The 24,321-nt window shown below is 47.3% G+C and overlaps 3 protein-coding genes across 4 annotated transcripts; 1 reads left to right on the forward strand and 2 right to left on the reverse strand.

The window, feature by feature from the left end:
* The first annotated feature begins 11,724 nt into the window (after positions 1–11,724).
* LOC136458837 (myb-related protein Hv33-like) lies at positions 11,725–13,561 on the forward strand. The gene is made up of 3 exons (XM_066458753.1): positions 11,725–12,209; positions 12,341–12,470; positions 12,554–13,561. The coding sequence occupies exons 1-3, from the start codon at positions 12,068–12,070 to the stop codon at positions 13,197–13,199; spliced, it is 918 nt and encodes a 305-aa protein (XP_066314850.1). The 5' UTR covers positions 11,725–12,067; the 3' UTR covers positions 13,200–13,561.
* A 3,154-nt stretch (positions 13,562–16,715) lies between these two features.
* On the reverse strand, positions 16,716–17,642 carry LOC136458838 (dehydrin Rab25-like). Its single transcript, XM_066458754.1, has 2 exons — positions 17,232–17,642; positions 16,716–17,124 (listed from the first exon to the last, which is right to left on the reverse strand). Exons 1-2 carry the CDS (start codon positions 17,580–17,582, stop codon positions 16,909–16,911), a joined length of 567 nt encoding a protein of 188 aa, XP_066314851.1. The 5' UTR covers positions 17,583–17,642; the 3' UTR covers positions 16,716–16,908.
* A 1,416-nt stretch (positions 17,643–19,058) lies between these two features.
* LOC136458839 (chaperone protein dnaJ 10-like) lies at positions 19,059–22,776 on the reverse strand. Of its 2 annotated transcripts, XM_066458756.1 has the most exons (9): positions 22,604–22,776; positions 22,423–22,482; positions 22,019–22,101; positions 21,692–21,854; positions 21,369–21,498; positions 20,873–21,031; positions 20,616–20,788; positions 20,396–20,476; positions 19,059–19,614 (listed from the first exon to the last, which is right to left on the reverse strand). In XM_066458756.1, exons 1-9 carry the CDS (start codon positions 22,688–22,690, stop codon positions 19,537–19,539), a joined length of 1,014 nt encoding a protein of 337 aa, XP_066314853.1. In that variant the 5' UTR covers positions 22,691–22,776; the 3' UTR covers positions 19,059–19,536. The 2 variants fall into 2 exon arrangements, with proteins under 2 accessions (XP_066314853.1, XP_066314852.1); XM_066458755.1 differs by having other exon boundaries at positions 20,616–21,031.
* Between the last annotated feature and the right edge of the window lie 1,545 nt (positions 22,777–24,321).

Genomic DNA, 24,321 nt, shown 5'->3' on the forward strand with positions numbered 1-24,321 from the left:
CGCTGGTTGGTTTCTGGGCTGGTTTGAGCTGGCTGGTGCTGGTTTGTTGTGAGAGGAAAATACTGTTGGCTGGCTGGTTTGGGCTGGCTGAAACCAACAAGCGAACAGGCTGTATATATTTACGAAATTGCACCTAACGTGACATCCAAGTCAATGATATGGAGGATCCTAGTGTGTAGGTGTGGCCCTGAGTACGATCTTCAATCCAATGCGATTATAACGGAGGATTAATTAGGGCCAGCGCTTTTCTTTGATGCGGATCCCATCTGACGTCGATGGAGATATATCGAAGGCGAGCACTCGAGACTAATCTCAGGATTATAATAGAGACGCTGTTCCCTTCTAAACAGTAAGCTAATAACTTGACATGGAGACTCGATCGAATGACGCACGATCGTATCGATGTCATTCCTCCATGTCACAAGGTTGCTTGATTAATAGGAGCTCTGACGCTCTGTTACGGTGCTCTGATGGGCGACCGACCTCTTTCCCCCGAAGCGGGCTGGGGGACGCATGCATCTGCCGCGCTTTCTTCATTCGCAACACCCCGTTTGGAAGATGAGAGCGTGGTGGTGGTGCTTCGCCAGAGAATTGCCGATCGCGGAACCTGGCACGCGGCTCGCCTGGAGTCCTGTGTGGCAACAAGCTAGCCAGCAGCGACTAATTGCGGCCGGGCGTGTGTCGCCCGACGGCCGACGGCCAGCGCGCCACGCACCAGACGGAACGAGATTGCCCAAAACCACCCGCGTGGTACGGCTTTCGATCCTCGTGTCGTGCCGACACTCCAGTTCCCCGGACAAGGAGGTCAACCTCGTGAGTGCGCCATGCAGGGGCTGCGGCCCGACACGTCAAAAAGGGGCCGGGACGACCGCGACGCTAGCTTCGTTCTATAGCTACCTACCTGCTGCCTGCGTAACATCATATCGTCGTCGCGTCAGTCGTGAGTCGAGAGCCCTCCCCACGCCACCTCGGTGATTGACGAGGCCAGATTCCCCGTAGGCGCGATGGCGACGGCCGGCGGTGGACAAGGAGGCGATCGAGGTTCGAAGATGACAGCGAAAGAGCTAGCCCCACGACCGTTGCACGCGCAGGACATCGGTAAGGGCGGAAGCTGGAGGTGCGTGGGCCGTGTGCTGCACAAGCGTCCGCACGACGAGATGGGGTGGGGGCGTGGGCTACTACAGGCCCGTCACACACACCTTGCGGGCGTAATCCCGTGTTGGCATGCAACGCGAGAAAATCAACTAGGCCGGGTCCGCGTTCTCAAAACACGGTCTCAGGACCGTGTTCGCTCAATCACGCTACAACCGGTAGCAGTAGCATAGGAAGCGGATTGCGCGCGGCGCGACAAGCTTCCGCTGCACGTGCACGTCGTCTCTCCAAAACGGAGCAACCCCGTGTTGGCGTGGAACGCGAGAAGACGAACCAGGATCTCGGCACCGCGACGCCAACGCCGTTCCAAACATGGCCGTCGGTTTCCATGCTCGCGTGCGGCCGGAAGCGCACGACGAATCACGGGTTACGACGTTCCGGGGTTCGCCGAGAGGATGGGGGGCAGTTTGTTTTTGCCCTTTAAATTAAAGCAAGGTGCCAGTTTTAAGCAAGAGCAAGAACACCGTGTGCTGGTAAGCTGTTGTTTTAGTACAGTATTTATCTTTTCGCTCTTTTCATTTCTGTGCATCGATCGATCACTCGCTTCTACATCTTCCTCACTCAGTAGTAGCTGATGCATCGTTGTGTATACTGCTGTACGCGCGGACGTAATCAACCGATGCTCCGTGTGACGTCCGCTTTGACGTTTTCCCCCGCATACGGCTGGCTGGCTGTAGCATCGTATAGTATGTAGCAGAGTTGTTGGACGTAAGCGTCGCCTGGGCTGTTTGCCCTGGATTCAAATAGGAACGGCTCTCAACATTTTCCCCATTTGCGACAGGAAAAACGAACAGTTTCATCGAGAGAGAAAAATGGACGGAAATTGTTTTTTTATGCTTTCTTATATACTAGTTATACACATACACAAATCGAGCAACTTATGCTAACTTAAAATATACGTAAATCTTCTCTTTGATTAAATAGCTAGGCTTCGTTATTTAAGTTATTATCCTACTCAAACTTGGTGCATGCGGCAAGTTTGTTACTGAACAAAGCAAGCAGCTAGCTAGCTCCTCCCTATGTGTAGCAATATACTATCTTGGTTTCAAGCTGGTAGCATGCAAGATTATACTATATGGTTCCCTAGTCACCGTATTTTTTTTTCCAGTTTTGCAGCGATGTAATAATGACTCAGTTGACATGACTGCGGCTTGGTCATGTATACACACACAAAAAAAAAACAGGCCATGTCAATCGGGGAAACATAAAAATCAGGAGGAACAGCCAAAGGAAAAGGAAGGGGACCCAGCCACTGAGGTGCTGCTGACCCTGCAAGAAAAGAAATCCTTGAGTGAGCAATTCAAACACGACACGACAGAGGAGCGGCGAGCATGCAAAAGTCGTATCGCGTGAAATTTGGCTGAAACGGGTTAAAAACACTGTTCTGGCTGAATTGTTGTGAGAGAAAAACACTATTATAACTAAAAAAAGAAGTTGAACATGTGATAAGCCGAACAGGGCCGACGTGTCGGTCTACTGCAGAACAGTATATATACCTCAAGGGTGTGCAGCAGACAGGAACTCACGCGTGATCGATGGGCCTTTCGTTCGCCTTTTCTCACGTGTTCCTGCCATGCATGGTAGTACCTGCCTTGGTGCCTCCTATCGGGCCATCGCCATTGCTGTTCCTCGTCAAGCATGTTGGTATATGCCACACATGCATGCATAGTTTGTTAGTAATAAGTAGTAGTAGTATTACTATTACCATACTCCCTCCATCCCAAATTGTAAGTCATTCCAAGAATCTTGGAGAGTCAAAGTTTTTCAAGTTTGACCAAATTTATATAACAAAATAATAATATTTATCATACCAAGTAAGTATCATTAGATTCTTCATTAGTTATATTTTCATATTATACCTATTTGATGTCATCAATCTTTGTGTTTCTCTCTATAATTTTAGTCAAACTTGAAAAATTTTGACTCTCCAAGATTCTTGGAATGACTTACAATTTGGGATGGAGGGAGTACTATACTAGGACAGTAGTACACACATGCAATTTAAATGGTTTGTTGACTTCAATCCATATGGATAATAAGAAGAAGAAGAAGGCGGGCGATCTAACAAACTTGCTCTGAGGAAAACGAAAACCCAACAGACGTACTGCACGTACGTACGATTACGCCTCCTCATCCGCGTCCTAATCCCTGACCAAAACAGCAGCCTTCGCAACTTCATTTTCTGTACGTACGTTACGCCAAAGTCCAAACCAAACACCCCCCGCGCACAGCTCAGCTATGTTGCTCGGTCCTGTTCCGCAACGACCTCCATATATGGCTAGCTGTAGCAGTGCAGCTTGCTGCTGCTAGAACTAGCTAGCCACCCTTAACTACCGTATTAGCCCGGTCGTATCTAATCAATGTGCCGTGCGTGCAGGAGAACATGCACACAGCAAGAAAAGAGATGAAGGAAGATGAATAGTGCTGCTACATACAGTAGGCCATTTTTTTCTTTTGAAAAAAAGGCCGTTCCTAATGCATGAGAAAAAGGGCAGCCTAGATTAGGTACGGTGGGAGTAGGGGGAATTAATTAGTGCACGGTTTGGTTGGCAACTTTGCATGGCTTGTGGAGCGAGCTGAGGCGCTTTGCTTTTCCGTTGTGGCGTGGCGTGGGCTAGCAAACCCGGCTCAATCATGCAGGTTACTCATGCAAGGCAAGTGCATCACGCCATCATCTCTTTTTGTGACGGCGACGGCCTCTGACTCCCTCGCTCTCCGCCTCTGCCCGATCGATCCATCACCTCCGTCCGTCCCCCTCGTTGTCGTCGTCGATCGTAGCCGTAGCGGAAGCCGCATGCACCTCGCGCGCGCACGAACCGCCCCTCTGTAGTCTGTGCCGGCTCGCTCCTCCAATCCGTCCTGCCGCGCGGGAGAGAGAGGCGGAGGCGGCCGGCAGCGATCGACGTCGTCGCGATGAAGAATCAACTAGCAGCAGCCAGCAATAACGTGTGGCTGTGCTGGTCCGTTCGTGCGTGCGTAATCTGATGTGTAATGCGGCCACTTAGCTGCGTCGCTTTGGGATTGCATAACTTCAAAGAGGAGCCACCATGATGCTCCCCACCGTACCCCTCGCTCGCTAGCTAGCTTATGGCCTCCTTTTTCGATCGCTTCTGCTGTGCGTTCGTTGCTTCCCTTTCTAGAGGCCAGGCACATGTCAGCAGGATCAAGCCTCATGCAGGGAGAGAATCCTGCAGAATCCTTTATTTATTTTGCCCACGACGACAGAAGATGGAGACACGCACTACGCACTCGATCACGGTAATTAAATCATTGGTTATTATTATTAGTGGGCGGTGATTCTTCCATCTACATCATGCCATGCATGCAGCACTCATGCACGATTTGATTCACCCCTATACCGCACGTACGTACCTGCTGTACGTGTATAGTGCAATTCAACGACCGTGCAAATTGCGGAGGTGATGGCAGCTTTTGCAATACTTTTCTCCCTTGAACTTATTGACCGATTTATCAGCTAGAATTTATAGTATTTTTTTCTCACAACAAAACAGCTTCAACCGGCTGAGCTGAACGGGCCCCACTCTCAAGTCGTCCGAACGAGGGAATCAACGTCAGATACGAGACTTACCAGTACAGCATGCTGGACGACTTACGTAGCAGTTGTGTCTCGTCCGGCTACCAGCTCGGTATGTACTAAAACTGGAGTTTCCTTGAAGAAATGAACAGGTGCAAAAAGCGGAAGCTAGCTAGACGGGGATATATAGGATAGATACACACAAGTTGTGTCGTTGTGTCGAACATATTATACACATGTAACTGTCGCCCTTTTCCTGGCCTTCGCTTTTCCCTCCCTGTGGGTGAAAGAGGCCGGCCGGCTTGTCTTTAACCACTGTGTTGCGGCTACCTCGAGTGAAAGGGAAACCCTAGCTGCCTGCCATGCCTCCATGGCGAGAGGTAACTTCGTCAGAAGAATTGGGGAAGAAGCATTATATATATTGAATTGTTCCAAACGGTACAAGCAGGAAGTACCAGATTCAGCGAATTCTTTACACATATGCCTTGAGTTTCACTCACCATGCAACATGCGTGCAGGTTTGTTTAATTACCTGACAGTTGCAATGCTGAATATCATTTTTTTTTCTTGCGAAACAAATGCCAAATATGTAGACAATTATTGGTGAATGCATGCTTTCGCACTTCAGCGCGCATCTGTGTACAAGTCAAAATCCTCAACCAAACACGCAGAAATGGTCGCCAAACATCCGAAGAAACAGGTCACCTGTCTTATAAGTGACTGAATGCAAATGCATGGGTACGGTGCTTCAATGTCCATGCATGCATGCAGCACAAATTGCAGCCGAGCTGAGAAAGAGCACGTACGAGTGCACAACCGTCAGGCCTTCTAGGGCAGTACCTAGGACCTAGCTTAGCTAGTAGGTCCCTAACTGAAATCTAACAATTGGGGGAGAAGAATCGAGAAGTACGACATCAGCAGGCTGGAGACGACGCTAAGCGGGAGCCTGATAGGTCACCAAACGCCCACACGCCCGTGCTGGCTAGCTACACCCGGTGGTCTCCGTGCTACGCTAGCTAACCTGCATGCTGCTTTCTCCAACGCACGCTAGCTCTCTAGCCATATCGTCCCCCCCCGGCCGGCCGCTACATCATTGTCGTCGACGATCACTTGCGGTTGCAGTTGCAGGCCTCCTTGGCAACTCATTTCTGTCATGGCGCCATACTACACTAGCTATACAACTGGTGGTTGCCATCATTTGGCACTAGTCTTCAAGTTACACTAACGAGGGGTACTAGCTAATCCCTGTACTGAGCCGCGCTTAAACAAACAAAGTAGTAGCTACAGCAGTTCGGTCGTCGTCGTGTGTTTCGTGTTTCCCCTCGTGACAATAATTAATACGTCATTTATATTGTGAAGAACAAGTAAAGTAACAATAATAGTGCCGTCGTCTTCTCATAAGGAAAAAAAAGGTCTGCATGCTCTGCTCTACACGACAAGTTCAGTTTCTTGCACTCACTGATTAAAGAACAGCGGACCCCCCCCCCGCCCCCCCCCCCCCCCCCCCCCCCCCCCCACACACACACACCCACCCGGGCCCCCCACCAAAAAAAAAAAGTTGGCATACACTACACGAGCTCAGCGCTCCATCATGCATCATGCTAACTTTGGGCGCCTGATTTTCTGGCGTGCGAGCCAAGTGCGGATTCTCTCCTGCATGATAATGCAGCTTTAATTTGTTGTGACTTGTGAGTGTGATCAGGGCCCTCGCTTTTAGTGTACTGAACGCTGAATGATTGCGCAATTGATCCATCGCCGGCATCCTCAAGGCAACGAACGAGATCGATTCGTAGAACTGAACATGTGTATCGCACTTTCCCTTTATATTCTCTACTCATCGTACGATCGATTCTTGTCAGGTGCGTGCATAACTGCATATATGACCTGGAACTGTCGCTTGTTTTGCAGCGATATGGAGTATCTACCTGGGACCCCTCCGGCCGGTTAATTATTCCATCGATCCATCTCTTTAAGCTTTTCTTGCAGCTGATGAGACAGAAGCGGTTATTATGTGATTTCCACCTAGCTTTCATGCGAGATGTAGCTTTCAGCTTTTCACAATGTTTCTAGAATTAGTACGTAGGTTACACCATTTTGATGCGAGCTGCTCCGATCCGTACATTTTGTTCAATTCTCGATACTATTGTGTGAAACCGACTGAAGACCATTTACTTCAAATTAGATAGGTATCAACCGTCCGATGAAGACAAAATAACAGCAGAACTGTCAAAAGCATTAATTTACCGGTTCTTGTAAAATTAGAACCGTTACACTACGCTGACAAGACATCGATGCCAATGCGTAACAAGAACCGCAAGGTTAAGCACTCCCAAGTATTATTCGTTGATCTTTCACCATAGATACATCTGTGAGTAATTATGACAATGCTTGTTTTTACCAACTGGCATATATTCCCTTTTGACTTTTGATTATCCATGTCGGTTTGTATTTATGAGCCGGCACATATAGTTATGCTGGCTCTAGGCGACACACAAGTATATATTGTGTAATTTGAATTTTAGCTTACTTCTGTAAAATCATATTCCCTCTGTCTAAGAATAAATAGATTTCTAGTATAAAATTTGTCTACAAATAAATCAATCTGTAGGAGACTCAACGGTCCACTAGCCCATTCCCCCCCTCAAAGTCCCCTAACATTTACGGGCTACCTCTTTTCCACCGATCTAGGCTTGAGTTTCTGCAATCGGATGGGTTTAGTAAATGCTATAATTATTATGCAACTCAAATAAGTGTGAAACTACTCTAATTAATGAAGGGTAGTATAGTATTTTCTCTGTTATACTAATCTGTCCTAAGTTTGTTAGGAATCTATCTATTTATTCAGGGATAGAGGGAGTAATTTTTTTCACACAGATTCCGATGGAAACATGCTTTATAACAAGAAGAAGGAGCAAAGTCCCTTTCTGGCCTTCACATTTGTCTAATTTTGCCCATCAGTTATGAATCTGAGTAAATTTTGCACCTCAACTGTCAATTTCGACCCCTCGGCTTGGTTTTGGTGGTTTCCTGATGGTTTAGGCCCACATTCCAGTATAGATCCACGTGTAAGATACTCCATTTCTCTCTTGCTCCCTTCCTCACACTATCTCTGCCTCCATCTCCCTCTCCCTTCACTCCTCTCTCTTTTCGCCACCACCGCCTTATTCACACTCCATCATCCATGGCACTGCGCCAACCGCACCAAAGGAGGTGTGTGTGCACGAGCCCTCCACTATACCCCCTTCCCCATTATCTCCCTTATCTAGCGCACAAAAATATCAGCTATGTAGTTGTCTCCGTGGCCATCGTCCACAAGTGTGGTAGGTAGAAGCACACGCCAGCAGCATATCGAGGCCGGCCTCAGAGTTTTGGATGTGATCTTGAATGACTTGAGAGGGTGGATGGAGTGTGGAAACACTTACTCTAACTTGTAACAACCATGGGTCACTCTAGCACACCGAAACAAGTCAGGCAACCTTATATATATAGTCCAATTCCCTCCAAAGAACCGTAGTTGAACAAAATGTCAGAAGGTTCCTCTTGGATCCATTCAATTGGTAATGGAGATACGATGCCCTCATTATTCTCAACTACTTTAGTTTCAGAATCCTAAATGACTTCATTTTGTTTGGTGTACAAATTATGCCTAGCTGTCTCTAAATCTTTTAATAAGTCAAAAGTATTAGAATCATTTTGCTCAATTATGGCACCCATATCATAAGTAAAATTTATAATTTCTTCCCTTGCTAAAGCAAAAAACAGGTTACTATATGAATTGTTGCCTTAAAAAATTCTCTTCTTAGCCATCTTTTCATTCTTCTCCAAGATGGTGAGGGTAGTGTCCATCTTGAACCTTTCACTTCTTCTTCTGTCTTGGAACTATTGATGGTTTTCCTTCTCATCATCTACCTTCCATTTTTTCTATTTTTATTCTCTACTTTCTTTTGAGCTAATTCTTCCTTGTTAATTTCCCCACTAGGATCATTAGTTTCTTGAGTGTTGATGATGATACCATCAATGACGAAGACTTTAGGAGATTCAGTTATGTTTTGCTGTTCAGCCTCACTTTGTTGGACTTCAGCAACCTTAGCTGATAGAAGCTCACAGATATTCGCTTTGTTCTTGCTATGAAATACTAAATCTATCCTAAATTATAATACGTTTTGGCTTTTTTAGATACATTGCTTTTACTATGTATCTAGAAAAGCCAAAACGTCTTATAATTTAGAACGGAGGGAGTACCTCTTTCATACCTTGCTCGGAACTAATTTGGGTTGGATTATTGACCTTGCTTTGAGGAAGATTGTCCCAAGTCTCCCATGCCCTCAATCAGTTTCAACCTTTCACCAAAGGAATCACTCTTAGATTCTGAATCTTCCAAACGATCAGGAATATGCACCTTCTCCTCATCTTCCATCACAGCATGACCCTTAAAAGCCTTCTGAGCATTACCCAATAACTTGTTTTTCATGACTTCCTCCACCTTAGTGGGAGCAGAAACTAAGGTTGATGTAGACAACTTGGGAGGAGCAAAATACATGGCTTGCTTTCCTATCAGTTGTCATGACTCCCTTTTGCTGCTTCGTCCATCTTCAATCCTAGTGGAGTCAGTCTGGTTTGTTTTATCAAATTCATTCCCTGCTTTTGATCTTTTTGTAGGAGGTTTGTTATCTTCTCCAACCTTGATCTCACTCTTAAGAATTTTGTCATTTCCTTCTTTTGGAACTTCCCTTTCAAATCCAAAGTCAAATAAGCACATACCTAGAGCACCTTCAACATACTTTGGTACCTTAGAAACATCTCTGGAAATCTATCTTTAATCTCACATAATCAAACCTAAATCTAGCTCTTTCATCAATTTCCTTAACTTTACCAACCAACCACCAACTTTAGCTATAGTCTTCACAGATCTTTGATCAGCAGGTATATTGGTAACTCTAAACCAACCTTGTTGCAGTTTACCCTTAATACCACCAGCAGGGGACTAGGGTTCAATGTTAATCTGAGCTTCAACACTTCTCATGGTTAGAGTTTTGAAGTAAGTCCATTGCTTTACCACCTTTTTACTAGGAAACCTCATCACAAACTTTTTCTCAGTACTGGGCCTAATATTCCATCTCCAATAAACATCTGTTCCAACCAAATTCATGAACTTTAGTTCTATTTGTTTATCCGAAACATCCCCCACTTAATAAAGAAATAACACCTCCGTTGACCTTTTCTTTAGGCACCCTATGGTCAATGCACTCATCAATGTAAAATAAGCTCTACTTTAGCAGCACAAAGTTCGGGTCCAAAATTCCATGGTACACATTTCTTACAGTCATAAGTAACGTAACATGATGGTTGAAATCACAAATATCCTACGACAATTTCTAGTTGCATCCTCAAGCCACAAATTTCACAAGCCCCCTAGGACGAGTAACAGTGGTAACCTCTGTTTTCATATACGCTTGTACGATGTCGCCACTTTGAACTTCACCGCTTAGTGGGATCAACATCTTTAGGCCCCCACCGGTCCCATTTCTTCTCATGCATCTCCTCGTGGTGTTCCCACTTGAATTTTAGTACATTTGTCCTGTTCGCTTCTCTTATAATTCGTATTTTTTAGCTTGTTTTTTTAGCTGGAACAGTGTTTTTCTCTCACAACAAATCAGCCAGAACAATATTTTGGCTTGTTTTTTCAGCGAAGCGAACGGAACCATTATAGCTTCCTTAATAATTTTTTGCTATTTTTGATGATTAATTAAATATAGATCTTGTGTGCGTTGTCTGTGTGTAGATATTTTTTACACCTCGTAAGGTTCAAAACGTTAAGTAAAACATTTTTTTGTTGGGCTTCTTGCTGGGAGTGGGAGCATAATTAATTGTTATGCCGCCTCAGTCAGTTTTGGTTCGGAGCACAATACTCGATCCTAATTCCGTGATGAATACTGTAGTTCCAAGGCTGTAACCGTTAAAGTATAATATAAGAAGGTTTGACCACAATGCAATATCCTGACACGTGACCGAAATTCGCATTGTGACTGGACTAGAGAGATTTGATCCAAATACTGTACTACTAGTGTAGTACACGTCTTATGGCCTGTTCGCTGGTTGGTTTCTGGGTTGATAAGCCCAGCTGATACTGATTTGTTGTGGAAAAAAAAACTGTACCATCACTGATAAGCCTTGACTGAAATAAACAAACGAACGTGCTGTTAAACAATTGCTAAAAATCCGATGGCCGGGATACCAAACCGACAGCGTTGCTTGCCGTTTGATGCACATGTTTGCAGTCCGTTTCCGGCCGGAGGGCCGACGCCGACGCCCGACGCCACAGCTGATACTGCTTCGGCGGCTGCACCGCGCAGCATCAGCATCGGGATCGGGGAGACAGTGAGTGATCCCGTTCGGGCCGGAAAAACGGCTCTGTTTTTACACGGCTTGAAGACGACGTCGACCGGCCGGCCTTCCGCTCGACCAGGATGGGACGCGACAGCCGGCAACCCCAAGAATGGGATCGATGCATCGCTGGGCACGCACGATCCACGTCTGTCTAGCGCAGCGTGCGCACCCCCGGCGCGGCCGCGTTGAAACGCTGCTCGCGGCGTACGGACGTCGTAAGAGCGGCTGGGGCACGACCGACGTGGCAACCGGATTGATTATTAGCTTGCTGGTGTGACTGTGGGTAGTAGTGGCGAGATGCATGGAACGGGCACGTGGTGCAGGTGTTGCGTTTTTCCGAGCTCCCTGACGAGGGAGTTTAATGATGGTACCGTGCCACATAAACCGTGTGCCGTCAAGGCAAAAAAATCTTGGTCATATCCTCAACCAACAACCCCAGCTTTTTGCCTCGGTCCTTTGCTTTCCCTGTCGGCGTGGCCCACAACGCGCGACCCAGCGAGCTCCCTGCTGCTCTGCTCTGTTCTGTTCACTTGGATCTCCATTGCTGTGTGAGTCTCTCTCTCTCCTGCCTCCCCGCGCGCACAGAGCACCATTTTTAATCCCACCTTCTCCCACAAACCGGAGTATCTTGAGCTCCAATCCACTGCAGTGCAACTGCAAGCTCTCTCTCTCTCTCTCTCTCTCTCTCTCTCTCTCTCTGCTCGATCGGCTTGCTTCGAAAACACTTGATCGCTGCGTGCGTCGTCTCCCGGGCCGGCCCTCCCCGTACGTGCGCAGTTGTCGGCACGCTACACCATATATAACCCCCGGCCGGTCTCGGCGGATAGAGATGCACAGGCAGTGACGCGCGCCCAAACCGACGACGGACTAGGTAGCTGCTCATCAGCTATCCAGATCGTTCGTTGCTCCTTCCTTCCTTGCTTCCTTCCCTCGCCATCGGCCGCGCCCGTGTCGGGCGGAGCGAGGCGGACGCGTGCGGGAGCAGGAGCGGGAATGGGACGCCACGCGGCCTCCGGCGGCGGCGTGCAGCAGAAACTGCGCAAGGGACTCTGGTCGCCCGAGGAAGACGAGAAGCTCTACAACCACATCATCCGCTACGGCGTCGGGTGCTGGAGCTCCGTGCCCAAGCTCGCAGGCATGAACGCACGCACGCAAGCGCCTCAAGCAGCCTAGCTCATCCATCCATGCATATGCATCTTGCTGCTGCTGCTTCCGTCTCGCCCAGGCTAGTCGTCTCGCGCTGACCGTCATTCGCCATTGATACAGGGCTGGAGAGGTGCGGCAAGAGCTGCCGCCTTCGGTGGATCAACTACCTGCGCCCCGACCTGAAGCGGGGCAGCTTCTCGCAGCAGGAGGAGGACGCGATCGTCGGCCTCCACGAGATCCTGGGGAACAGGTACGCACAATGCGTTTCGGATTGATTTCGCAATGTTTGTTCGGCGACACTGCTAACGGCATCAACGAATTTCGCGGATGCAGGTGGTCGCAGATCGCGTCGCACTTGCCGGGCCGGACGGACAACGAGATCAAGAACTTCTGGAACAGCTGCCTCAAGAAGAAGCTGCGCCAGCGCGGCATCGACCCCAGCACGCACAAGCCCATCTCCGCCAACGCGCCGGCATTGGAGCAGCCGGCGTCGCAAGACCGCAAGCCGTCGGCCACAACCGCCGCTGATGGCGGCGGCTTCGACATGAAGAACCAGCAGGTGTTCGACCCGTTCCCACTGACCGACAGCTTCGGCGGCGGCTTCGACGCGGCGGCTGGCGCCGCATTGTATGGCCACATGGGCGGCGCTGGTGGCTGCGGCAAGCAGGACGCGGCCGCGTTCGTGGACTACAGCAGCGTGCTGGACGTGTCGGAGAACCTGGGCTACGGCGAGAGCTCCAGCAACAGCAGCAACTGGAACTGCGCGCCGGAGGCAAACAATGCGCTCGACGGCGGCGACGCGCCGCTGCACTGGGCCTCCGAGAGTAAGGCCACGCCCCCCTTCGCTGACTACGGCGGCGGCGAGGAGCACAAGTTCTTGCTGCCCTGCCACGGGCAGCAGGAGCAGAGCCTGCCGCATTTCGACTTCGACATCAGCCGGGGCGCCGTGGTCGGCGAGTTCAACCTCGAGTTCTTCTGAAGGTTCAGTTTGTGAATTTCAGCAGTATAATTACCGTATATATATATATATACTGTATTATTGTTAAAGGCATTTCACACGGAACAAATTGGGAGCTTAGAGACCGTGCTTTGTTAATTTCCTCTAGTCGTCCTTACTCCACCTTAACAGTGTTTTGGGCATCTTCATTTTTATGTTTTCTCTATGTCTAAATAAAGGCATATACATATATATACAAATGTAAACACAGTGTAGTAGCTACTCCTATATTAAGGTTTTTGTAAGAATACGCTTCTTACTTTCTGTACTCAGTTCACTGTCTATTGGCTACGGCTACTACTACCAAAAAAACACTATACTAGTTTTGCCTTGTGTATTTTCCTGTTCTGAAGTAGAAAACAGAAGGTTCTCACTAATTGCATAGGCAAGGTCGCCATCATGTTTTCAGCTTTCCTTGATTTGTGTCTTACGAAAGCAATGAGGAAGAAAGCTACACCGCTAGAATCGGACATGCCAGTCAATAATTTCAATTATTATTTATTTTACGAGTACAGATGCTTTATATTTTTCCACGAACATCAATTTTGTGGCATTGTTAATGCTGCTGTTAGCTTGTAATCTAAATTTCCTCCCAAATGACACTTTTCCTATAAAGGGCGCTAGGACATGCATGCAGCACGCCACTGGGCCGAACGAACAATCTACCCTTCAAAAGAAACCAGTCTACTTGAAATATGGTTCAGATTTCAAAAACATTAAGAAAAATACTTGAAATATTCTAAAAAAAAATCAGTTTTTGGCTTCAATTTTTCTAGGATAACTGAGAAAAATCGGAAAAATCCACCGCCACTATCTAGGAACATTTTTGGACAACAATTTCTTAATTGCAACTACTTTGTTTACGTGTGATAATGATTTTATGGACAACAATTTCGTGGTGGTGTTAATGCTGCGGTTAGCATCTAGTAGTAGTCTCATTTCCCCCCTCCAACACGCTGCTTTTGTGAAAAGGTCCTAATAATGCATTCACCATTGCCATGACACTGAATCACCATGTTCGCTTAGATCGTTTCTGTGGCTTATAAGTCGGCTGGTGCTGTTTTGCTGTGAGAGAAAAACATTACATCATGGCTGATAAGCATGACTGATACGATCAAGCGAACAGGATGATATTGTATTATAATTTAGATGTGTTGGGAGAGAAAGAGAGAGGACGAGTGCAATTAAAGAAAGACGTGAACAACCTTTGCTGACCCATCGGGGCAACCATATTTCTCATGCATGGCAACAAGTCACGAGACTAGCAGTCTGTTCGTTTGGCTGTGGCTTGTCGTAAACGATCATAAATTTTTAGTCGGAATAGTATTTTTCTCTCACATAAACCAGCCAGCAGTACTTCTTCACGAACCAGCAACGATACGAACCAACCAACCGAACAGGCCGCTGGACTAGGTAGATGTAAAAGGACGTTGGTGTAGTCCTTGTCTTATTTAAATGAGAAATCTAGGGGAGTAGTACAAGCCATGAATTTGATTTTTCTTGGAGGAGGGAGGGTCATGAAGATTTTTTTTTTCATGTACACACATTTGTCGCCCCACTGCCGAGACCGCCGAAGTTGGGTTTTGGCGCTGCACCATTTGCCACGACCACCGAGGGTGAGTGCCGCCGCTGATCTGCTTCCATAATGGAGGGGTGTTGCGGCATCGCTGTTGCCGTGACCAAAGGTGCAGGCCACCACTGCTGGCGAGCTGTTGCTCTTCCTAGCTGACGCTGTGGCCTTGCTCTTCTTAGCCGGTGCTGCGCCGATGGGATGTACCGGTGCTGGCGCCGATGGGATGAAATGAAGGGGGCGGGGGTGTTTTTACAAATTTGATACGACACGGACAGCAGCTACGGTGTTTTTACAATTCTCGCAGCGGTGTTGTACACTGTACGTGCCCTTAGTGTCATGTAGATGAATTTCTCCATTTAAATCGGTAGCAATGGATGGGCCATGACATTGGACACGACAAGATGTGAGTCCGTCAAGTTTGTCGGAGTTATGGTGATGGCGTTGCTTGCTTGACGTCAGAATCTAACCGCAGGTAGCGACACAAGCACTGAACGTAGGAGGGTGAACATCGTGGGCATCATGTTTCCCATCCCAACGGGACGGCCATAACGGCCGTCACAACAGAGGGGCCGGCGAATACGGATCTTCAACAATAATACTGTACGGCTTAAGTAGCACGTCAGAGCGTACTACAGTCATGAGGCATACAGAAACACTTTACAGGCATGAGGCATGACAAAAGCCTGTTCGTTCGGCTGGAACAATATTTTTCTCTCACACAAACCAGTCAACAATACTTCTTCACGAACCAGCAACGATACGAACTAGCCAACCCAACAGGCAGGCTTCCAGCTCTCCTTTGTTACACATGTCACTGACCAATTACGAGATGAGCAAGCCAAAGCATCCGAGCCAGCTGATCTGTCTTGCACTGGCAGTCCCAGTCATTAGTAATCAATCGAGGGGCCAGCCGGTGGGGGGCAGACTACAGAGCATTCCGACGAGAGATCGGGACAGCAGGAAGAGTCAATGATTTGGGGGGCACAGTTCGGCCTCGATCGGCCATTCGGTCCCCCTAACAGTGGCGAGCGACGGCGAAGAGCCGAAGACCCATGCCACGACGCGCGGGAGGGGCCAAGGGGGCTCCTCAGCCTGCTCTGCTCTCTGCTCTCTGCTCTTGTCGCGGCCGCGGTGATCGACTTCGAATGCACGGAACGGAGTAAGGGCCTCGCGCGGGGGCAGGCCCTGTCGCGCATTGAACCCCCGGCCGGCGGCGGCATAGCCAGGGTCGCGCTGCTCTGCCGCCGTACTGGCGCGGCGGGTTGGCGCGACATGGATGCCAATGCATGGTCGTGGTCCTGAAGCGGCGACCAGGCATCTCACTGTGTAACCGGGGCTGCTTGCACATGTCGAGGAAGGAGGCGATTCTCTTCGGTTCGATCACGCTGTGGGCGGTACAGCAGCAACAGCTACACTCGCTCTCGCTGCTAGTGCTAGCGATGGGGATGTGCACACGCGCGGGCCTGCACGGATCAACTCCGATCGGAGCAAATCTTCGCGTGTACGAGCTGTGCAACAGCGAAGCAGGCGCAGGCGCACGCGCCGCTGTCGCCCGCCTGGGCCGTGAGTTTCTCGCGATCTACCGGAGCCCGGAGGATACCCATAATCTGCCAGCCCAATCGTGGTACCGAACCGAAGGCCGCCATTTCGTCACCCGGCACCGTTCCCGGCCCACTCAGCTCTCGTGCCCATGTGGATTGTGGACCCGTGCCGTTTCCTTCCGGTTCGCGATGAGCGGAGTTTCGCCCGTCGCTGTCCCGTTGCCTCACGAAGATCGCACGCCTCTGAAGTTCCCAGCTTCTATTTACTCTGCTTAGGCAAGAGGCGCTTTGGTGCAATGCAAGCAAAATTCATAGTTCATACGAGATAAGACTAATTGACAAGTCGCAAGAGCCAACATATAGATGACTATACAGACACAAAAACACGATCCCAACATAACTCTTGAGACAAACCTAAACGGAGGAGGTATACGTAGACACATACGGAGTACGGAACACACCAATGCACGCATGAGCATGACCAGGTACAAGCGATCGAGGCTACCGAAGTCGTGCACGCGACACGATTCTGGACCCCTCTAAAGTCCAAGTCCTCAACATACTGAGGTACAGGCTCTCAGTGGTGGTGTCCCGGCAGCTTCTCCTTGATCTTCTCCATGAAACCCTTCTTCTCGTGCGTCCCCGCTGCATGCGTCCCCGTCGTCGTCGCCGCCGGCGCCACGTGCCCAGCCTTCTGCTCCTCGTGCTTGTGGCTGCCTGGGAGCTTCTCCTTTATCTTCTCCTTGATGCTCTTCTTCTTCCGGCGCCCATCTTGCCCGTCGTCCTCGGAGGACTGCCGTCGTCAAATGACATCAGTCAGAACGCCACCAACAATAATCTGCGGCCCATGAAAACATGCTCGATGGACGATGGCTAACAAGCACAGCATGTTATTATTACCGAGCTGGAGCTGGAGCTGCCGGAGCGCCTCAGCTTCTCGCCGAGTGTCGTCGTGTGCTCTTCCTTGGTCGGCTGGAGCTGCGCGCCCGGGCCAAACGTGTGCTCCTCCCTGGTCGGCTGGAGTTGGGCGCCTCCCACGCCGCCACCGACCATGCCCTCGTACGCGAGCGCCGTCACGTGCACCGCGACAGTGTCGCCAGCGCTGTAGGGGGGATCAGCGGTGCTGCCCAAACCGGACGCTGGTGGCTCCCTCGGGACGGGGTTGCCGTACTGGTCCACCGGCGGCACGGGGTTCCCGTACTGGTCGACGCGCGGGTACGGGTGCCCGTACTCCCCCTGGTACTCCGCCATTGCCCCCTCTAGCTGAGCGACAATGCCCTCTTGGCTTGCTGAGCGTCTGCGTGCCGGTGACTGTTGTCTGGTAGCTGTAGCGGATGGGAATGGAGGCGAAACCAATGCGCTCGTGTCTAGTATATGTACTGGGAACAGGGCGATAGGGACGCCATGCGCAGGAGGACACGCGCGCACGCATGCAGCCACATAGAGAGGCAACGCATGACGAGAGAAGGGCGCGTGTCACGGGCGTGCCACGTTAGGCGAAGGCGAATGAAAGGGGTAGCCGAGTAGGAATATGGTCCGAGGACCGAGGTAAGCAAGTCCAGTGCCATTTCTGGTTTCAGTCTCAAATCTTTAATAACGAGATAACGATACGCCACGGTCGTCCATCCATCCGAACGGACGGACCTATCCATGCCGCTCATCTGTGCTGCGTGCCGTGCGTCTAAACGCGTGTCGTCCGTCCGCATCGCGCGCCGCGCCCCCACCGCCCACTCTGCGCTCGTTGCTGCCGTCCCACTCCACCTCGCTCCTCCCTCCTATCGCACGCCGCCTAGCCAGCTGAGCCAAGACCGGTGCCAGTGGTGCTTACGACGGTGGCGCTCGCGCGCCGCCGCTGGTGCTGAGTGCTAGTGCTAGTGCTAGTGGCGCTCGCGCGTCGCCGGCTTCCACCCTGACGCGACCGACCCTGGTCTTTCCTACGTTGCAAAACGCATGTTTGAAGTGTTTTATATGTTTCATATGTATGTTTCTAATGTTTTATATGGATGTTGCAATGGTAGTTTTCGGATGTTGCACATGTAGTAATGGTTATACAGTTCGTTGCAAGAGTTTGTTCAAAATATTTTATCTGTTCGGACGAATGTTGCAAGTATTTTATCTAGATGTTGCATATGCTGCAATGGCTATGTTGTAAATGTATGTTCCAAATATTTCATCTGTTTCAGACGTAGTTGCAATTGTTTCATCTGAGTGTTGCAAAAGTAGATCTTGATGTAAGGTTGTTGAGCGAGGAAGAGAAAGCTAGCGCGGGAGCCATGTCAGGGTCGATGTGGGGAGGAGGCGTAGGCCGCGCAACGCCAGTGTGGAAGAGGCGGGGAAGGCATCCGAACGGCGTGAAAGAGGTGGACGTGAACCGGTGTGGAAGAGGCGGAAGAGACGCCGATGTGGAAGAGACGGGGCCGAGTCATCCGAGCGGCGTGGGCAGCGGAGTGGTCCGAACGTGAACGCGGGAAGCAGAGCGGGCGACGCATGAATCCGAGAGACCAGGGCGGAGTAGGCGTGGACGTCTGGACGCAGGCAACCTCCAGATTTCTAAACAGTAGGGTTTATATAGGCAATTCGATTGCAGTATCTCGTTCTAAAATATAAGTGTTTAGAACTTTTTCATCGTTTACTTTATTCTCATTTTTTAAGATAAGATCCATCAGGATCTGAGTCAGATCGCAAATGACATCCAGAGTCGATGATGATGCGCTTAAATCGTTATGTATCACATTGCGACTTCAAATATTTACTATTTCTCGTCCAAAACAAAACTATTTGCAGTGCACAAGAGCGATACAGTATGGTATGATACCGAAAAGGTAGCAATACCTGTACAAAAAATCTTTGGAAACAGCCAAACAGGCATTGTTTGTCTCCTTCCACACTGGTCGGCTTTTGGGCTCAGGCCCGTTTAGTTCCGAAAATTTTTGGCTTTTGGTTACTGTAGCACTTTCGTTTTTATTTGGCAAAAAATGTCCAATTATGGACTATTTAGGCTTAAAAGATTCGTCTCACGATTTCTCGGCTAACTGTGTAATTAGTTTTTTTTTTCGTCTACATTTAGTACTTCATGCATGTGCCGCAAGATTTGATGTGACGAAATTTTTGGTTTTTGGCTTACGGGGCCTCAGTCTCGGTGTGTCGGTGCCGCTGACGCTGATGACGCAGTATATGATATCATATCCAGATTTGTCCACCATCCTCAGTGAGACGGTGTGGCTTCTGCCGCGTCATCTTCAACACGCAGGCTGTTTTCACGACGGTAGTTTGATTTTGCTCCCTGATTTCACAAAGGACAAATTACTCATTACAACTTTGTTACCTGGTTAAACTGGAATGACATGAAATTACTCAGGATGGAAGTAGCACTCACAGCTAAGGGATACAAACAAGAACAACTGATAAGTGAAAGCTAGCAAAGCATCTAGTGTAATAAAGGCAGACTGAACATTACAAGCATGCAAGTTAATTTCAACATCTCGGCAGTTCGGATAGCGGCGGGCAAGGTGAAGGAGAGAAAAACAACACTGAAACATGCAAATTAATTTAAAAAATTGAAATCAACAAAAGGCTGATGCCCCAGCAAGAGGGAGCTGAAGGACCTTTCAAGAGTTTCTAGATGTGTTTTCTGACACTAGTGGTACATTCAGCAAACAAAGGAAAAAAATATTATGTTTAAATTTGTCCTGGGGTTTGTGAAATTGCTGCAATATTGTCACTAAAAATAGCTTTCATACCTAATTGGTAAAAAAATGAACGTGGTCCAAATTAATTTATAGACATTAATTTGCATGATGAATAGGTCGTGTAACAACAAATTATGCCTCATTTCAAAGAGCCCTGAAGGTGGGTGCATAGAATAACTTCAGTGAGAAAGGATTCTGTATTAGAGTAATTGATTTTACTATTGACAATACATTAACACCAGATTCAATATTTGGCGTTTATAATGCAATGTACTCAAACAAAATGATGTAGCGTACTTCAGTCCTGAGAACCATAGAGATGGTAATATAATGATACGCAAACGAGAGATTACTCAAAGCCTAAAAAAAACTTACTTGAAATATCGTCCCTAGCTTTTTCAGTCCTCTTGCTCGCAACTTCAGTACGTCTCTGGGAATATCACTCTCTCTCAAAACCTGGAGAAAAGGGTGAAAACATAGATTAAACATGGAGTGCCAGACTTCATTTTTCTACTTGAATATTCATATTAAAGGAAATATAATTATACATGCATACTTAATTGAATTGAACGAAGCAATTTGAATAAGTGCTTACTGCTTGGCAGACCCGTGAAAGCGTTGCCTCAATATCGACCACATTGATTTTCCATAAAGAATTGAGCATCGCATCCTTTTTCTCTTCGATACTCTTAATAAGCTGCTCTTCCTTGTTGTCACCCTCTTCAATCTTTTTTATTCCTTCTTGTAGCTGTATCAGAGAAATTGCACCTATAGGAGGATACAAGTCACTGAAGAATCGGGCCATTGTTAATAAAAAAGGGGTAGTTATTGACTTATTGTCCTCGGATTTACCTGCAGCAGCATTAACCTGTGATTTTACGTGATGGCCCTTGTCCCTTACCCACTCAGCAATGAAAGGTACACCCATATACAGTTTGCTTTTTCCAAGTTCTCTTGCTGCTTGCCGAACATAGATGTAGCCAATAGTGTGAAGCATAGCCTCACCAAAAGCTGATAAAAGTTTTATATAAGTAAACCATATAAAAACATCAGTAAATAAAATATTTATAATGTTCAAACCTAAATCAAGGACACAAATGAACCTTATGGATGCCACATTACGATAGTTGCAGAATCTGGAGGTATAAGTATTTTAAATGCAACAAAGGTATGAAGAAATGAGATTCAACAGTTTGCCCTCATCATGAAAATAGCATTAGGAGAGTTCCAAAAAAAAAAAACCAATAAGAAGTGTCTCTGTGTAGCAGCAAAGCTGAATGAAGTGCCTATACTTCTAGTGAGTAGATGACTGAATATAGAGATGAAAAGTGAGGTTCTTAGACCTTACCAACTTGAGACAAACGCCGAGCTTCTGCATTTGCCCAATCACCAAACTCATCTTGCTTCCCATCAACATATGGTTGCAGCCGATGCTTTAGGCTTTGTGTAAGTATTTGCTCTCTTTCGTTTTGCACGTCCTGAAAACCAATGAGATTATAAAGGTCTACACTTAGAACATCAACCCCAAGCCTGAGGAGTTTTTTCTAGACCATGAAGTTATTTGGACTCTTATTAAAGCAAAACCACGGGGCGGTCTCTCCCACCGGGGTTTTGGTAATTTTAGAGCCTGAGGAGATTTAAGAAATAAAACTTATTACAGGAGCAGCGTACCTTTATCTTCTCTTGAATCCTTATCCTTGCCTCAGGTGCGGTTGATTCTTCCTCAATCTCTACTGAGGCAACAGATGCTAGCGCAAGTTGGCCAACATAATCTTCAAAATAGTCGCTCCCGAAAAGCATTCCAAAGACAGCGGTTGGATCAATCATATTATCTCTGGAGTATCATTGCAAGAATTTTAGTGACTAACTGTCAGTGATATGGTAGCTACTATACCGTAAATGTAACATCCAAAATAAAGTTCATAGCATTTGTGGCATCCTGTGTTTTAGAAACTAGTGTAAGAAGATAGGATAGATTTAGATAAATTCAGGACTTACTGGGGAAGTCCTTCCTTTCCATACTTATCGTAAGACTCCTTTTTCACCGGATCACTTAGGACCTGATAGGCTTCGCCTAGTTCCTTGTAAGAGGTAACCAACCAATCCAAAATCAGTGTTCGTAGCAAGGTAACCATCTACAGGACAACTGATTCAGATTTTGCAATAAGAGATAAGAGAAAGCTATTCCTGTACACAACAAAGTTTATAACAATGTCGTGTTAACAGTTTAGCTTTTGCACACTACTGCAACACCGATGCGAATTCTCTGGCCAAATAGGGTGCAATCAGAAGCAAGACACAACACAGGAAATTTACAGCCATTTCACCCTTATCCCTCTGCTGCACCCAAATGGAACTAGCAAAATCCTAAGGAGGTAGTAAAGCAGAATATGGATACGTACCTGAAACTTGCGCGCGGCATCAGGGTTGCCCGGATTCTTGTCCGGGTGCACCAGCTTGGCCTTCAGAAACCGGAAACAAGGCCAACAGATTCAAAATCACGAAACCGGAACAGTCTGCGCGAAAATAACCACCGTCGTCGTTGATCAAGGGAGGCCGGGAGGGGGATAGCCACGCACGCACCTTGAGGTAATAGGCCTTCTTGATCTGGGCCACGGAGGCGTCAGTGCTGATCTCCAGGACGTCGTAGTACGCGCTGTCCTTCACCATGGCGGCCGGCTCCCCGTTCCCTTCCTCCTGGATCAAACTGAACTCGGGGGGAGGAGGGTTCCGACATGGGTTGCAGTTGCAGGCGAAGAAACGAAGAGTCGGAGAGGCCGAGGCCCACCTGGCCGGGAGACCGGAGACGGGGCTGAGTCAGTTGATGCGATGGTGCGGTCAACATGGGAACAAAGGCACCGGAGACCGGGCCCACCGGTGCGTGGTTCCGTTGGGGCCAGGGCACGACAAAACTGCAGCAGCGGGCGACGCCACTGAGCTTCTGGCCCCGCTGGCTTGCAACTGCAAAGGGAAACTTCGCTGGCCGCCAGCAGACTCCAAACCAAGGGGCTGTAAATGATTACTTTTTGATTAGGCTGTGTTTAGTTCGAGAATTTTGGGAATTTGGCTATTATAGTACTTTTATTTTTATTTGGCAATTAGTGTTCAATCATGGACTAATTAGTCTCAAAACGTTTGTCTCGCAATTTTCAACCAAACTGTGCAATTAGTTTTTTTTCATCTACATTTAATGCTCCATGCACGTATCGCATGATTTGATGTGATGGCTACTGTAACACTTTTTGGGAACTAAACAAGCACTAAGCGTGTTATAGAACATGTCGTCAGCGGCTAGAACCTTTCTCTCTCCATCTCTCATGATCAACACAGTAAATAAAAATAGAAGAACAAATAGATACAAGATAGGGAGACTATTCTTTATTCCTCTAGTTATTGATAATTACAACATAGAGCTCTCACGTATATATATAGTCCTGTCAAGGCCTAAAATTTTGGTAAGAACCCACGTACAAACGGACTAAGATTATGATTTCTTCTTTTCCTTTTCTTGTAGGAAACAGTCCATATATTTTACAACACTCCCCCTTGGCTATTACCACGATATGCGCATGCCTCATTAAAAACTCCATCCGAAAATCTAGTGGGAAAAAACGGTTCTTGAGAAAAGAGTACATCTAATTGCATTGCACATATTGTCTCATTAAAAACCTTATGTGAGAAACCTTCAAATAAAAACTCACATAGGAAAAAAGAGTACAACATTTAACCTTCTTGATCATGTATTCTTCAGAATATTCTATTCTTCATAAATAGATATTTATCTTTATGATAAATGCATAAACTTCAATTTTTAGCAAATATGATCTACTTGATCCTGTGTAATTCTAGTGGTTTTAATTACCTTTAAGGTAGATTCAATCAAATTGCTCCCCCTCATAAAGCCATCCATTGAACATCATTGTTCAAACCACACTTTTTATAAATGTGTGCTTAATAATGGTATGCAGTACCACAATACTATATCTTTCAAAATATTAGCTCATAATTCTTCTATGAATTATAATATGAGTAAACAAGAGCAATATGCTTCATGCATAAATGACCACTTATTAGTTGTGCAAAGCAAATAAAATTTATCCTTCAAGATAATAAATCATTTCAGAGAATTATGGGTTAAATAGTTTACAATATTCAATATCTTCTAGATAGTGAATCAAACTTATACTAGAGTTTGGATACTTATAATTCTTCCTTAGTGAATTTTCAAATTATATGTTCTACAAATCTTCAGGACTTTGATTGTACCACTAAATAATAAATCCAGTCTTACATTTGGCATT

The sequence above is a fragment of the Miscanthus floridulus genome, chromosome 6 (genome assembly GCF_019320115.1).
Source record: "Miscanthus floridulus cultivar M001 chromosome 6, ASM1932011v1, whole genome shotgun sequence".
Taxonomy (NCBI): Eukaryota; Viridiplantae; Streptophyta; class Magnoliopsida; order Poales; family Poaceae; genus Miscanthus; species Miscanthus floridulus.